The sequence below is a fragment of the Glandiceps talaboti genome, chromosome 12 (assembly GCF_964340395.1).
Source record: "Glandiceps talaboti chromosome 12, keGlaTala1.1, whole genome shotgun sequence".
NCBI lineage: Eukaryota > Metazoa > Hemichordata > Enteropneusta > Spengelidae > Glandiceps > Glandiceps talaboti.
The window spans coordinates 18,924,707-18,940,845 of NC_135560.1; the positions used below are offsets into that span (position 1 = coordinate 18,924,707).

General features: G+C 35.2%; 1 protein-coding gene across 1 annotated transcript; it reads right to left on the minus strand.

The window, feature by feature from the left end:
- Window positions 1-1,247: 1,247 nt before the first annotated feature.
- On the minus strand, window positions 1,248-12,570 carry LOC144443304 (sorting nexin-2-like). Its single transcript, XM_078132742.1, has 14 exons — window positions 12,449-12,570; window positions 11,749-11,815; window positions 9,380-9,594; window positions 8,163-8,229; window positions 7,762-7,805; window positions 7,335-7,476; window positions 6,842-6,996; window positions 6,285-6,398; window positions 5,363-5,456; window positions 4,610-4,815; window positions 4,046-4,189; window positions 3,657-3,737; window positions 3,363-3,434; window positions 1,248-2,896 (listed from the first exon to the last, which is right to left on the minus strand). The coding sequence occupies exons 1-14, from the start codon at window positions 12,536-12,538 to the stop codon at window positions 2,846-2,848; spliced, it is 1,542 nt and encodes a 513-aa protein (XP_077988868.1). The 5' UTR covers window positions 12,539-12,570; the 3' UTR covers window positions 1,248-2,845.
- Between the last annotated feature and the right edge of the window lie 3,569 nt (window positions 12,571-16,139).

The window sequence follows — 16,139 nt, forward strand, 5'->3', positions numbered from 1 at the left end:
CCAATCAAATATACCGATAGTTGCTGCACAAGGTGTCAAATGACCATTACGTCAGTCTTTCAATGTTGATTTACATGATCAACCATCTAATATTATGTAAGGAGTAAACATAAGTTTCTGGCCAAATTGAAGTCTGGTATTTTATGGAGTACAAACAATTGATAAGTCATCATAACAACTATCAATTTCTTAGGATCAGAAGCAGAAACTTTTTTGCCTGTCTAATTGTAATCTACATAGTAATCTGTTTGAACTTCTAATCACATGTTCAAGGTGGGGCCAAATCTTTTGATCTTGCAGACAGACCCATAGTAGTACAGAAGCGAGTGATACCTGATAGTGTGGCACAAATGTCATATCTCAGACCACATCTTTTCTGGCTAGGGTCTACTGTCTTTGTATGTACCTCATCACCTGTGACTTAGCTAGTGTCTACTGTTTTTGTATGTACCTCATCACTGTGACTTGGCTAGGGTCTACTGTTTTTGTATGTACCTCATCACCTGTGACTTGGCTAGGGTCTACTGTCTTTGTATGTACCTCATCACCTGTGACTTGGCTAGGGTCTACTGTTTTTGTATGTACCTCATCACCTGTGACTTGGCTAGGGTCTACTGTTTTTGTATGTACCTCATCACCTGTGACTTGGCTAGGGTCTACTGTCTTTGTATGTACCTCATCACCTGTGACTTGGCTAGGGTCTACTGTTTTTGTATGTACCTCATCACCTGTGACTTGGCTAGGGTCTACTGTTTTTGTATGTACCTCATCACCAGAGATTTGGCTAGGGTCTACTGTTTTTGTATGTACCTCATCACCTGTGACTTCGCTAGGGTCTGTTTTTGTATGTACCTCATCACCTGTGACTTGGCTAGGGTCTACTGTTTTTGTGTGAACATCATCAGCTGCGACTTAGCTAGGGTCTACTGTTTTTGTATGTACCTCATCACCTGTGATTTGGCTAGGGTCTACTATCTTTGTATATACCTCATCACCTGTGATTTGGCTAGGGTCTACTGTCTTTGTATGAACCTCATCACCTGTGATTTGGCTAGGGTCTACTGTCTTTGTACGAACCTCATCAGCTGTGACTTAGCTAGGAGCTACTGTTTTTGTATGTACCTCATCAGCTGTAACAAAACTTACTAGGGTCGACCTGTTCGTGCACCTCACTGACTGCAATCTGGTCAACCATATCACTACTATTATCAAAATAAAGACACAACACATTTTGAAAGTTTGTCTCTTCTATAAGTAAATCTTTACTGAGAGCCTTAGAGACAAGGAAGACCCTGTCTGACGAATACTTTGTAGTAACACTGTTGACTGTGATGTCAGAAAAACAGATACATCTACAAACTAGTTTGAAAACACACTACATGCCTTGGTGTGTACCTGGGTAAATGGTAAGCTGTGGAGAATCTACATTGCAAGTCTATACATTAAACATATAGAGTGGACATATTTAATTATATTCATCATCAATTCTGCTATATCTACCTTTTTTCCATAAAATTTGGATTTTTTTTGTTCCATTTACATACAATATCACCTATGTATATGAGCATATCAAAATAAGATGCTGTCTTGTCAAGCTTGCGCACAAACATTGTGGCTGATTAGGTATATGTACTTTTACTTGACGTCATTCCCTTGTTTACTCCAGTGGGGTTTCCATCCGTACTAAGTGTCAGTATGTAAATTGGTAGGACTAAAAACTCTTCATGGCCACAGTAGATGTAACTTTAGGTATATTCTGTTACATCACCAAAGAATTACAGAGGAACAAGTAATCAGATCATCTCAGTATGTAATTTTATCAGTTTAATTGGTAATTTGTTTCATTTTGAGATATTTCTATTTCAATTTGGCTCAAATTACTGATAAATCATGACTCCTGTCTAGTCTGTAAGGTAGCTGCGAAGGGGTGCCCTCATGCATTGGCAAATCCCTAGTGAGTGCTATCTGATACTATGCATGGCATGGTATGTTGGTATATTACAGATTAAATCATGTCTACCGAACCAAGAAAGCTGTCACCAGAAATTCATAGACAATATAAACATGACACAATGACTTAATTTTTTAGTCACCAAACAATTAAAAACAAAATTCAGTTTACCAAACCTCATTATGTATACTTAATCACCTGTCATATCATGCGATATTGATTACAACTTGTACCTATAGTAATTTAAGTGTGCATAATGTATATGTATTTTGTTTTCACCATCTCTAGTTCAAACTTTAATTCAAGGGTTACTATTGTAGCTGTTAAAAAATTCTCACAAAGTCATCTACTTCATACTACATTGTAATTTTATATGTAATTGTCAAAAGATCATCAACAGGGTAGATTTTACATCATTAAATTGTAAAAGTGATTCAAACATGAAAAAACATTGGCACTAATAAACAAATACCCCACTTCTTTGTCACATATTGACAAGCTAAAAAACAGTTTAGGAGAATAGCACTTTTCTGTCCAGTCGGAGTTTGATTTTTCTCTGACAAAATATACTAAAAGTTACAACCACTGTGGCGGTATACAAATAATGAAATGTTGTGAAGAAACAATCTTTGCAGACGGCTCTAAATATGTGGCATCTATAACATAATACATTACAATTAGCACTGATACATTTCTTGTAATTTTCCAACTTAATTAGATCTTATTTCACACTTTGTAATTAGATTTTCATGACATTTGCTGAAATCAAAACTGATATGATACAAAAATCATTTCTTCAAAACTGCAATTAAGACTTCATTTGATATGGCCACGCATCTTTAAGGTATGAAATCAAAAAATAAAAGTTCTATAATAGCATCTTGTGGTGTTTCTTCATGCTATTGCTTTTGCTTCTGGTAGGAATCCTTCCCAGTACTTTATAACCTGTAAATATAAGATGACAGAAATCAGTATAAATAGAAGAGACAGCCAATGTAAATAGGGGAACAAAGGCAATGTTCCTTTTATCTTAGCTGCATTTCACCAAGAATAGTCATTTTTACCAAGACTGTAATGTGCAACCTCTCATAATGAGAGTGTAATGCGCAAACTCTCATGAATAGAGTTTTGAAAATTGGCATTGAAATCAGGCTTAGAAGAGGTCGGCTGTACAATGAGGCAAGGTATTATGGGAAATGAACAAAGTTGGGAGTTTTACACCTCTTTATCAATGCTCATACTATGATGAAGATAGTTAAGATACAATCTGCTTTGTCTTTCTTTTCCCTTTAAAGGCCCATGATTCAATCACAGCTTTTCACAATAATACTCTGTAAATCACGATGTCTGTAATATCAAAGGTAAAACTCTCAATTTCAGTCACATATATATCACTTTAAACCCTAGTTACCTGTTGTTGTGAATCCATTATACTTTCCAAATATTTAATAATGACAGAGCGGAAATCACGCACACGATTTTTCTGAAAAAAACAACACAGAAAAACATTCCTTAGGTTACATTTTATAACATATTTACAAGTCTCAATTTTACATTGTTGACTTTTGTTGGTGTACAAAAAAGTCAGAAAATAGAAAAAAAATGTGATTTTGTATTTGGAACAAAAGGGTTGCTTCAAGGACTTGCTAATTACTTTCTATAAAATCTACGGTGAATTCTTAGTAAAACATCACAGTAAACTCACCTCAAATCGATCAATCTCCTTTCGAATTGTTTTGGAAATTTTATCAAATTCTTCTTGGCCTTTTTCAACTTTGTGTTCCCACTGTAAAGATAAAATAATGAAGTTTTGTCCTCTTTACAATGTGAGGAAATAGAAAAACAGTACCACAGTATATATTTGACTACCTTTGTTATTACCACAGAAAATGAAAAAGCAGAAGGAAACTTGCATTAGTAAGGGTATTGATAATATACACTGGTTTGACGACATGATTGTAAGAGGTTTCCAAATGATGTCAAATTGGAGAGACATTAATAATTAAATCATTGTGTTATCAAGATCCGTAGTAGATGGACCAAAACGTTCATTTGATTGAGTAATAAATAGTGAAAGTTAGTAGTACTACTAACCTCTTTGATTTCTTCCTTGACTTGATGAACTTTGTCTTGTTTCCCACTTGCTTGGAATTTGACCTCTTGTTCTCGTTTCTTGGCTAAATTTGCTTGTGCATTCTGCCAAGTGTGGTACATCTTTTCACGCTCACGGAAAACTTCCTGTTTGGAAACCAAATAAATCCCACTTTACACTAAGTTTTGATTGACAAGTCATTTTAAAGGCAATTTCTATAATAATGATTGAGAGAAAGATTCAAAGTGAAATTCCCTACTCAGTACTGTAAGCAAAATATTGCTTCCTACATATCGTTACGTTAATATTTGTCTAGTTACAGCCAATATTGTGTTCTCCCCAGCAATTTTATAAAATTGTTTGAAATTTGAATACGAAAGGATGACATTTTTATGTTTATCAAGTTCTGTCACTTTTAAATGAAGGTGAAATCAACTATTATTAAGGCCTTCAGGCATCTTTGCCTGTGGACACAATATGACAGAACTAATCCTTGTGGGGCTTATGAATCTATCAATCAACCAGTTAGAGTCAAAACAGGACATAGTAAAAACTGCTATACTAACCCTTATGGAACTTATAAGGCCGATATAATCTTTCAACAATTCTGATAGGACATAGAAGTCTGTGTTAGCTTGGTCTTGATGGAGTTGATCTATCTTCTCCTCTACCTCAGCAAGCTGTGCTAAAGCCCGGGATAATCCTGTGTGTTCTTCTGTGTTGCCTAATGTAGCGGCACTCTTTGCAAATGAAGCAGTAGCAAGACTTAAATCTGAAAACAATAACAAATAAACTTTTCAAGAATGTTTGTTTTCAGTTCTTTTTGAGCATGAATTGCAAATTTTACTCACCATTGCATTACAAACAGATGTCATATTTGCAATTGCCGATAACCAAGTTCTTTGCCATAACTACAGATTTAAACAAACACCTGTTGGTATTTTACATTCACTGTGCTAATTTGAGATCGGGAAGCAATGAGAATACGTTTGAGGGTAGTCTGTAACATACGACAATCGTGCTACGCTATCAGCCAGCACTCACGTCTGTACTACTAGTCTGTAAGATACGACATCCATGTCACGCTATCAGCCAGCACTCACGTCTGTACTACTAGTCTGTATATTGGGCAGATTAGTACAGTCATGGTTAAGAAGCCTGATAGGGCTGAACAACATGACATGTCTTACAGTCTAAGTGAAGCCTGATACTGATAGGACTTGAACAACACAACTTATCTTAGTCTAGTTTGAGGGGAGAGTCTATCAGGATTTTCACCACCTTCTAAAACAGTACTACAACCAAAGATTCACACTTACCTTTTCTATGAGCCACAAGTGCTTCTACACTGGAATGCAGTTTCTTTAATTGTTGGTCAAGACTGTCAATCTGTTGATGTTTATCTTCAAACCACTAGTAAAAGAAAATTTGGACAACAACATGTAAGCAACGATATTGTCAAAGAAAATGAATCTGCATCAAAAGAAAGAATTTGTAATCAAAATTGAGACACGATTGACGGTTCAATCCCAGGTTCTCACATTACTGTTACCTTATCAGTGAAGTCATATGGATTAAATACGATCATTCATTTGTTGTGGACTGACATTTTCAACAGCTTTGTCAGATAACTATTTTTCATGCCTAAATTTCTATCCTAATCCAAACTGGGCTTTTACGGATTAACATAAAATGTTAGGTTTTACAGGGAGTTTCTTAAGTAAAGTGTAGGGAATACACAAATATCATATAACATGTGACCTTTAAAGGAAACTGTGCATATAGGTCATGACATACAGCGGGTCCTTCTGTTATGACAACTGCTGGTAATGGTTCAAGTTATTTGGTTCCAGACTTACAGCTACTGCTAGCAATGGTGCAAGTTATTTGGTGCCAGATTGAAAGCTACATACTTGAACTAAGTTATCATGAATTTATTTCAAATCTAGGAAACTTCACTATTACAAGGTATGATCATTCACCTTTCCCCAGTAGTTGTTTCAGTTGCCTGAATTTGCAGCCTTGTCTTACAACAAATAACTCAAATGAAGATGCAGTAGGGAAGCACCAGACAATAACAAATTTGACAACATTCATCTTTGCATTACTACAGTATCTCGGCAAGAATAACTGCAATTTTTAATCCAGTGCCTTGACAAACAATAACTGTTATCAGGTCGACATAACATAGATAAAACACTAGTTTTCAAGAGACAGAGAACATGTATCTCAACAACTTACTTGATCAGACTCATTCATTTTGGTTGTCATCTTATTGACTGTATCAGTAACTTTGTTGAATAGCCTCATAACACCAGCACCACTAACAGCTGATGTACCAGTAGCTCTGGGTAACTACACACAGGAATAAGAATGAAGGTCAAAGGTCACTATGAACAGTTTTGTATACTTGGTCTGTAGTTGTCACATAAGATTGACTAACATGGTTAATTCTTATTCCCCCTTGATAATAACTTAACTCCAAACAACATTATTTTTCATCACCTGTACAAATCTCTTGGTGAAGATTTCACTTTCAATCACCTGTAAAAGTTGATATGATTTTGTATACATATACAACTATATACAAATCACTAGTGGTAAAACTGAAGACTAAGTTTTACCTATAAGAACATTGAACAATTTTTGTTTAGTTGTAACTGTTTCGCGAAGTCTTGTGTATCATCACAAAAGACATACATTTCCATATTTTTCTTCTTGTATGACAGAAGTGAAAACAAGTTTCCGACAAAAATGTTCTCATTTGTTTTAGTACATCAGAATACATGTATTTGTACCTCGTCCCGTTCTAAGAAATCTCTGAAATCAGGATCCTCTCTCAACATTGGATGTGCAGCTGTACGGTTTAAGTATCTTTCTAAAGAAGCCCTTCGCTTCTCAACAAACTCCATAGACCCTGAGTCTTCCTTAGATACCTTGACCTGGGTCATACCTGAAATATGCACAAAATATAGAAAACATACATCAAGAAACTTGAATTTAGGTCTGTATCAACAACCTACTGGTATAATTGACTGCACGTAAGGTAAAAACACATATCTGTGTGTGTGTGTGTGTGTGTATGTTACAAACAAATCTTGAGTTCACAATTGATGGTGTGTGTTGTAAGCTGATCATGAAGGAACATAAATTTTGCCTTGCACACAAATCATTTAGTAATGTTACAAGAATATTGAGAAGATTCTGTGTGAAAGTTATGGTATGTAAATGGCACAACAGTTCCAAGGGTAAAATCTGGCAATGACCTCTTTTCAACAAAGACAAACTTACCTATGACACTCTTCTCTGGTGCTGGTGGTACAATCCGTCCAACATGTGTATGTTTTGTACCTAGTTTCTCATGAAGACCAAGGAAATCACTAAATCGCCTCCACACAGAAAACTCTGGCTTCTTGAAAATTGGTATAGTTGTCTGCAAGTCAGTAAAGCATAAATTATAAATTGCAAGTGTCAAGTCCTTTTTGTTCTTCTAAGATCATGACACAAAGTTTGAGATGTCAGCAACAACGTGGGTTTAGTTTCAAAACAACATTGTTAACTCTTTGAGAGGAAATTTTCATGTTAAAACTACAATCATGCAGTTTTGATCTTTGGTGCTGGATCATACCATTCTTATTTTGGGCGTTGAGGGTTAGGTAGAGGTACTATCGGTATATTAGAATGTTTTGGAATGAAATGTTCACTAATTTGTACTTACTCTAGTTGTAACTTTATATGCCATATATGCCTTGATACCATCACCTGTAAAGACAATACAGTATATTCAAGTTGCAGTAATAAAATAAAAGTTAGTTTTTTTGGCTTGTGGGATATGCACACTGACTGAATTGAAGGTTTCGGTATGTGGATAAACTGTTTTGATTTGCAGTGCAAATGATGAAGGATCACATGTGGGTATATCTATCGGGATAGGCTTTTTATTCTGGATCTTTCAAATTTCTTGTTAAATTTCTATGAAGTAGAATCGATCGGACTATATTTTCTCCACTGTTATATACAAGTTTGTAAATGCTTTTTAAAACAGTAGCATCAAACACATTAATTTAGAAATGATTGGACTGTGTTTAGTACATACAAAATGACATGATGGGTGTTTACCTTTCTTTTGTGGTTCTGTAACTATAATTTCTAACTCTAACTTATCTCCACTTTCTTCCTCCTCAACCTGTAATTGAAGAGGGTAAAATAATAACATACAGTCAAAAGTTAGATCACTAAAAATTAGATCAGCCAAGTCATTGGAAATGATCAGATTCGAGTATATATGGTTTTAGGAATTAATGAAAATGTCAATTACTGACCAACTTGGATCACTGTCACCACTGATTGGGTAAATTAATCAGAGGCGAGAGTGTGTGGAACAGTGGTCTGATGGCACATGTAATATTCATGACACATAAGAGCTTATTCCCTTCAGTGTAAAACATCTCTCATGAATATTCATTGTTCAAGCACGAATAATAATTTCTGCTGACTCCCATGAGGCAATGTGACCTAGAGTACAGATACCCTACAAAGACACAAGATCAACTTGATTTCCCTGAAATTGCAACTTTATGCAAGTAATTGTAGGTGCTATAAAATGATAACATAACTCTCCAGAACCCCCAGTTTCTGAAAACATCTCTATTTCCTGGAGTGGCATTCCCCTTTAATCTGATTGTCTGCAATGAGTACCCACTGTTCTATACTGTCTTGCTCCCAATAATTATCCTATCATTATCTGATCATCTGTGAAAGCTAGATTGATTCAGTGCAGGGTTGTAAATAGTTTCACTAGCACATGCAAATGCCACCTTTTCTAAATGAATTTTCAATTTTCATCACAATATTCTTGTCTGAAATGTGTAGTTGACAATAATTGTTTGGACTTAGCTTACAGGTACAACTCTATTGGGTAAAACTAAAACCTGAAACTTGAAATCCAAATGGATATATTGAGTTCATCAGAGTTAATGTAAGTCACAGCAAAAGTACATATTTTGTACACATGTTTGATAAATTCAATTGATTTGCTGAAGAGAAACAATACCATGTAAAAAAAATTATGTTCAACCAAGTTAAAAAGTGAGAGTGAACATTTCATATATATTTTAGCAAACAGATACTAACTTGGAGAGAAACAACACCATGAAAACAATTATGTTCTACCAAGCTAACAAGTGAAAGTGAACATTTCAGATATATTTTGACAAACAGAAATAATACATACAAATTGTAAATATTAAATACAAATAATCCAAAACATTTCTTTTGCCTATGAATACACATAAATAAATTTTACATATGGGAGGCCCTCACATGACCCAACTAACCTCTTCTTTTGTCTTTGTATCAGCTGGTTGTGACACTGCAACACTAGCAGGAGCTGTTACTGCAGGTTCTGGTTCTGGTTCTGGTTCTGGTTCTGGTTCTGGTTCCAGCTCTGGTTCTGGCTCAGGTTGACTGGGTTCCAGCTCTGGCTCTTGTTGTGGTTCAGACTTTTCTTCCTCTGGTGGATCATCATCTAGAGGAACATCTTCTCCTACACCTGTAGAACAATAATAATAATAATAATAATAATAATGTTTATATGTCAAAATAAATTTGGAAATTTGTTCAATGGTTGCAACACTGAGCAGCATCCTAATACCCTAGTGTTGAAAAGCAGGGTGAAACTGGACTATCCATAGAAAACCTGCATTGTTCAACAGGGTCAAACTGAACATTACCCTTCATACATAGAGCTGAATTTTCATTAAAACCAAAGTTCGAACCCAGGCTGCAGTAGAAAGAGACACAAGATAACCACTCGACCACCAACAAACCATGATGATCATATATCATGTAATTACACCAGTAAAACAATAATGTTCACATCGTGTAATAACTAATTATAATCACATGGATGATGTACTTCTTTGTTTTCCATGAAAAAAGAATCCTATGCTATGGTCATGGAAAATTTGCATAAATCAGTAATGCATTGTTATGTTAATTAGTCTATGTTCTCCTGAAATCATACCAGACAGGTTAACCATTATTCTAGTAATTTATGTGATCTGGCTCTATTACACCAATGTCACAGTCGACCAACTCAACGAGATAAGTCCCCAGACACCTTAATGCTAAAAATCAGGGGCAACACATGCAGCTTTTGTTACAATTTACAGGCTGTAATGTACCATTTTTGATGTATGTATTCTCAAGTCTCAAGTCATTTACCATTTTCTTTGGATTATGTTATTGTGTGGGAGGTATTCAATATCCCACACACTCTATAATATATTGATGGATGGAGTTGGTGAGTTAAAAATTAATAAGAATATAGAAATTCTCTCAAGCAACATTCTTGCTAAGGTTTGGAATCCGTGGTGACTGAAAGATAAACTGACAATTTTCACCTGTGTACTCTATGTTGGCATATATATTGAGAATGACTGGGGAACTCAGAGAGATTTGATCTATATCACAAAATCAGTCTGGGATTACAAGTTATTAATTTTACCTCATAATTTCTTGGGGAAAAAGTGATAAACTTGGATAATATCCTTTCTCTTTTTTGACAAATTTCAATTTGATGATTATAAGAAAGTCAAATAATAATTATTTCAATGGAAGAATATCAAACTGCAATTGCTAGTTGAGTAGACTATTGGCAGGTCAGAAGTTTGCCACACAGCATTGCTATATTAGAGAGAATGAAATCTGTGACAGGTATTTCATACAGTGAATTTCAAAATACTGTGCAGCTTTTCTGTTTGATACAACTACGATGAAACCAATAGGAAACTGCATATGCCACACTTCAATAGCAACTACAAGATTGAATTTTTTGCTACATTTAGTCTAAATGAAATAAACCATTTAAATGTATTGCAACTCTATGCAGACACTGGGGTGTCAATGTTTATCTTGGTATCAAACATTCGATGAAGGGTGTATAAAATGTCCTTTGCGGCGGTGTTCATTTGATGTTTGTATGGTGGCATGTGTAGTTCATTTCACTTAGACAAAATGTAGCAAGAAACTGTACTCATTCAATCTCGCTATCTTAAAGTGTTTTATTGGTTTGACTTTCTGCATGGTTGTATCAAACAGAAAAGTTGTGTGGTATTGAGAAATTCCCTGCAACTTATTTGTTTGTGGGTTCATGTCCAAAACAGAGAACAAAACTGTTACAGCTATACTACATGGTGTCACTGTACACAAGATTTACTATCATTGTGGCTGGTCTGATGAATAATTTTCAATTCCAAAGAACTTTACAATAACATTAACAACATTGTGTACAGTACTATATCCTACAATCACAATTGAATTCTTCTGATAAAGATGGCAAAAAGTACAATTTGGGTTAAAGTATTGAAATGTTACATCATTACTGGCAATGACAGAACCCATTAGTGTTTGGTGGCTTGAACCATTGAAGTGATTATGACTCAGTAAGAGAATACATATTTCTTTTTACTTCAAGAGATGGTACAATATAATCTATGTATGTAGACATGATATATGAATACAGTGTGTGCAGACAGAGACAGACAGACAGCCACACACACACACACACACACACACACACACACTCATATATGTCTACGTTTGTGTACAAATTGCACCAATAAAGATTACAGAGCTTACACTGCCTTGGACATATTTTTTGCTATTTATTAGTATATTCTTTAATGCCGACAGGAATACTAACCTGCAAATGGATCATCACTCTTTGCTTCCTCTTGGGCTGGTGCTGGTTCAGGTTCTTCCTGTTGTTCCTAGCAGATAAAAAAATACGTATTATATAAAATCACCTCCCTCAACTAGATTTACAGAAATTAACCACATGAAAAGGAAGTCAAATTCGATTGCGATGGCATTAAATAACTAAAGATTTCGTTTTAGGCAATGACCTTGGATTTGTATTTATTGGTCTCGTAATGTGGTATATGCAATTGTAACAATTTTCTCCTCTGTAATATGTTAAATTTGCGAAATATTTTCAAAAATCTCCCGATGCCGGTATAACAGGATGGAAACCATTGGGCCCCTCCCACTGAATTTGCCAACGCAACATCATACACACAATGTAAATATAAAGCATAAGACCAAACACGAACACATTCTAACACAATGGCGCTATTGTCATTTTAATTATTTACCATCGTCAGTTCATATTCCTACAAAGGAATCTTCTTCGTCGTAATTGTGTACAACAACTTCAAAATAATTACCGCTACTAAAATGATACACCACGTTCCCTCGTAGTGTGGTACTGGAACTAGAAGTTGAATCGTGCCAGCCAGTTATTACAACCACACTGAAATTATGCATACCCAGACACCATAAAAAGATGGTTTGTCATTTAAAAATAGAAATATAATAATCTGTAATTAACGGAGCACTCTTACCGTCGATGTGGGCCCAAAGAGATCGTCTGTCTCCTCTTGTTTTTCATTTTGTTTGTCTTCATCGAAGAGGGGTGGAGGTTCGTCCGCCATGTTGAGCTACCTAATGGATGGTCACATGACGAATGGGAAGTGAGAGCGCCACATACGGTGTAATTTGGTGGTGGCAAACAGTTGCAGGTGCATTCAGCGACAAGCACGCATGGTCTGGTAGGATAAATTCTTGTTTAAAACTATTGCAAGATTTAAAAAAACAACATGTAAATGATTTAAATTATGTATTAAAGCAATCCACGCAATGGCCATTTCCGTCGTTAGAGGGCGATGTAGAAAGTGGGTGTGTCTTTTAACTGTCAATCAAAGGTGAAAGTGGTTTGAGTCACCTCGCTGATCGTTTACATACATTGTGTTGTTTTACAAACCTATCTGGTATTATTTGGCTCATTCGACTTTTTAAGTTGATCAATACTTATTTTTACTACGATTGGAGGTCTAATTGAAACCACAGCAATAGGTGGAAAGACCATCCATCTTTGTTAGCGTAGCCAGGAGAGGTTTATAAACACAGAGGAAAAATCCACATCGCTTTATCCAACTGATCACAACGATCGAGAGAAGCTTACCAGCTGGTTTCACCTAGTCCAACACTGGGAGAAATCGAACACTGAGTAATGTCTGCTTGGGCGTTGTCCAGTTATTTGTATAGGTAGCGATAATTCCAGTACCCAGTTTTGACGCCAATTAGTCGTTTGTTCAACACACAGGTAAGAATGAGGATATTTCCTTGTTACACATTTATTGTGCATTATTTTGTGAGTGGTGTTGCTATCGCTAACGCTTCCCTAAGCCCTCACTATCCAACTGTGCTAAAATTAGTCGAACGTTATGAGATGTACTAGTAAAGTAAAATTAACGATGTCAGATATATTCGTTAATTAGCAAGGATTTTACAGGGAACATAATGATCATTTTACCAGATTCAACAATATTTCCATTCTTGCGTAAATTTGTAAATGCCTCTACTGTATAACGCCAGTAACGGAAAACATTCCAACAAGTGGGTTCCCTGTTCTGGATGTCCCGTTTCTCAAACAACTATATATTACTTAATCTTTCCATACGAAAACATAATTTTTGCAATATATTAAAGTGTATTTTATTTAAAAGGATGTCTTTTTACCAACCAGTTTAGATATTAAAACATGATCCAGGCATTATTTTGTAACGTTTTGCACCCTATAGACATGTTAATGATGAACTAACAATAGCATTGTTTCAATTGTGAAATTCCTGAACCACTGTGTTAGCGCATCCCAGTTCAGACAGTCAACGATAGTCCTGTTTGGCCCTTGGCAACAATGTTCATGTTAAAATTCACCTGGTAAACGTTTTACTCAATTCTGAAAAATTTAAATAACACTGTATTAGTGTTAGTGTATATTGTTTAATTCTAGATAACTTCTGAGAAATGAAAGTTAAAACTGTTTTTTTTGGTAAAGTTCCAATAAAATTGCAGTTTTTCATGTCCCAAAGAAAGAATGTAACTTGCAGGGACTTGCTATTCAAAAAAATATCTCACCTTATTTTGCTGTAATGTTTTGGTATTGTTCAGGTATACACAGAGATAATAACATTGTGACCTGAGTCATTCACAATGTTGTCACTTAGTGCATAGGTCACAGGGTCACTGCTCTCTAGCAAGGGACTTAATAACTTTCCCATTGTATAGTTAAGAGCATTGTGTCAAAATCACTAAAAATATTGGACAGTAGTCTGCACTAAAACAGGGAGAATAGTCCAACAGAATCATGTATTTTATACCTGTTATTTAATCTATTATTTGAATATAGGTTTTAGAATTTAATAACTAAAGAATTCTCAGGTATTCAAAATTTTGCAATGTGCAATTTTAAAGTTGTTTCAGAAATTATTTGTCCAAATCTTAGTTTTATAATTGGCCTGCAATTGGTCACATTAACTTAAGGTAGGTCATATACATGTAGTACATCTTTTACATTTCATGAAATGACATGTATTTCAGTCTTATCCATATTAGATTTGGGATAGTGTATTGTTAAATTTCTACAGGTGACATCAAAAGTGTGTCATGTGATACTATAGTCTTGCATATCCAGATGCTTCTGTGAGTGGTGAATTCTTCGCATGTCTAACTGTAAGAACTTTTGATTGGTTGCCAATGAGAAGTCAAACTGTTTTGGTTGGAATGTCTGTATTGACAATCTTTGTGTTGTTATCTGAAGGCTACCAGTCATGGTGTTTTCACCAATGGCATAAGGCATTATTATTTCTGAAAGTTTGACGAGTGAGAAATGTTAGTTGGGAAATGATATGAATTGTTCAAATTTGGTGCAATGTTTAGAAAAATAAGATGTAAGAACCCCCAGTTTTATTTGCAACACGTTTACAAAACACATATGGAGTCATGATTGTTGAATGGTTAAAGTGGTTGGTTTTGAATCTGGATGCTGCAGTTCAAGCTTCCTGGCTACCATTTGTTTTTGAATGTGTCATTGGGCAAGAAGATGGGGTGAACTATGCTTGTGCCCCAGGCAACCCAGCTGTATGATTGGGGACCTGATAGGATAGAGGTTGCAATGTGAATGATTTAATTCTATGCACTCAGAGAGGCTGCAATGGAAATGTATGTTCCCCAGGAAGTTGAGGAACTATAAAGGGCTGTTTGGTTTTGCTGCAGAGTGTGCCAGGGGTAATAATTCTAAAACACCTTGAGAGCACAGTGTGGGAAAGTGCTATATGAAAACTTTCAGTTATTATTATTAATTATTCTTAACATTTAGATGATATTAAATGTAGATTTAATCATAGACCCTCCACCAAGGGGTGGGGAGGGTCTATGATTTGATAGAATGGATCAGCAACGTGACAGAGGTGCCCAAATTAAATGTTTATGTTGACCTTGTGGCTTTAATTGTCTGTCCTTGAATCAAGGACAGCAGAATTTATTGTAGTCAAGGCAACAATGGAACTTATATAATGTATGTACTGAGTCAGTATAAGGCATGTAGATGCACACATTTCATAAATTCACTACCAAAATTACATTAAATTTATTTTTCATACCATTGTCTGAAGAAAGTTTGTAATTTTCAAATCATGGAAAGTAATTCCAAATAACTTTCAATGGTTTGGGAAATTTAAAAAAGTAACAATGAGTTATCACTTCTTCTAAATTATACATTACTACTTAATCAAGAATAAGACATGATGTAAGCTATTTTGTTATTATAACCAATTCATGGTGCTTTCAAAATGATGAACATTTCAAGAACATAGTACATTTTTGTAAAATTGAAAGTCTGTTGGCAACGTGATTGGAATACTTGCAGTCTGTACAGACTATTACTAAACAGTCGACAATACTGGGTAACTGCTGTTACGGTATACTCATACAACTGTAGTGGAGGCTAGAAGTAGAGTTGTCAGCCGGACTGACTAATTTATCATTCAGGGTTATCAAAGTATTTTTCAGTGAAGATTAAAACAAACACTTCAACAGACAGAAATGCCAGTACAGCTACTATTTAACCCTATAGCCACTATATTACACATCAGCTCTTGAACATGCTTTTAGAATTCTGAAATTAACTCTAGAACTAACAAAAAGTGAAACCATTTGTAGTTGTTGTACTTGATAATGATGTAGCTATTAAAT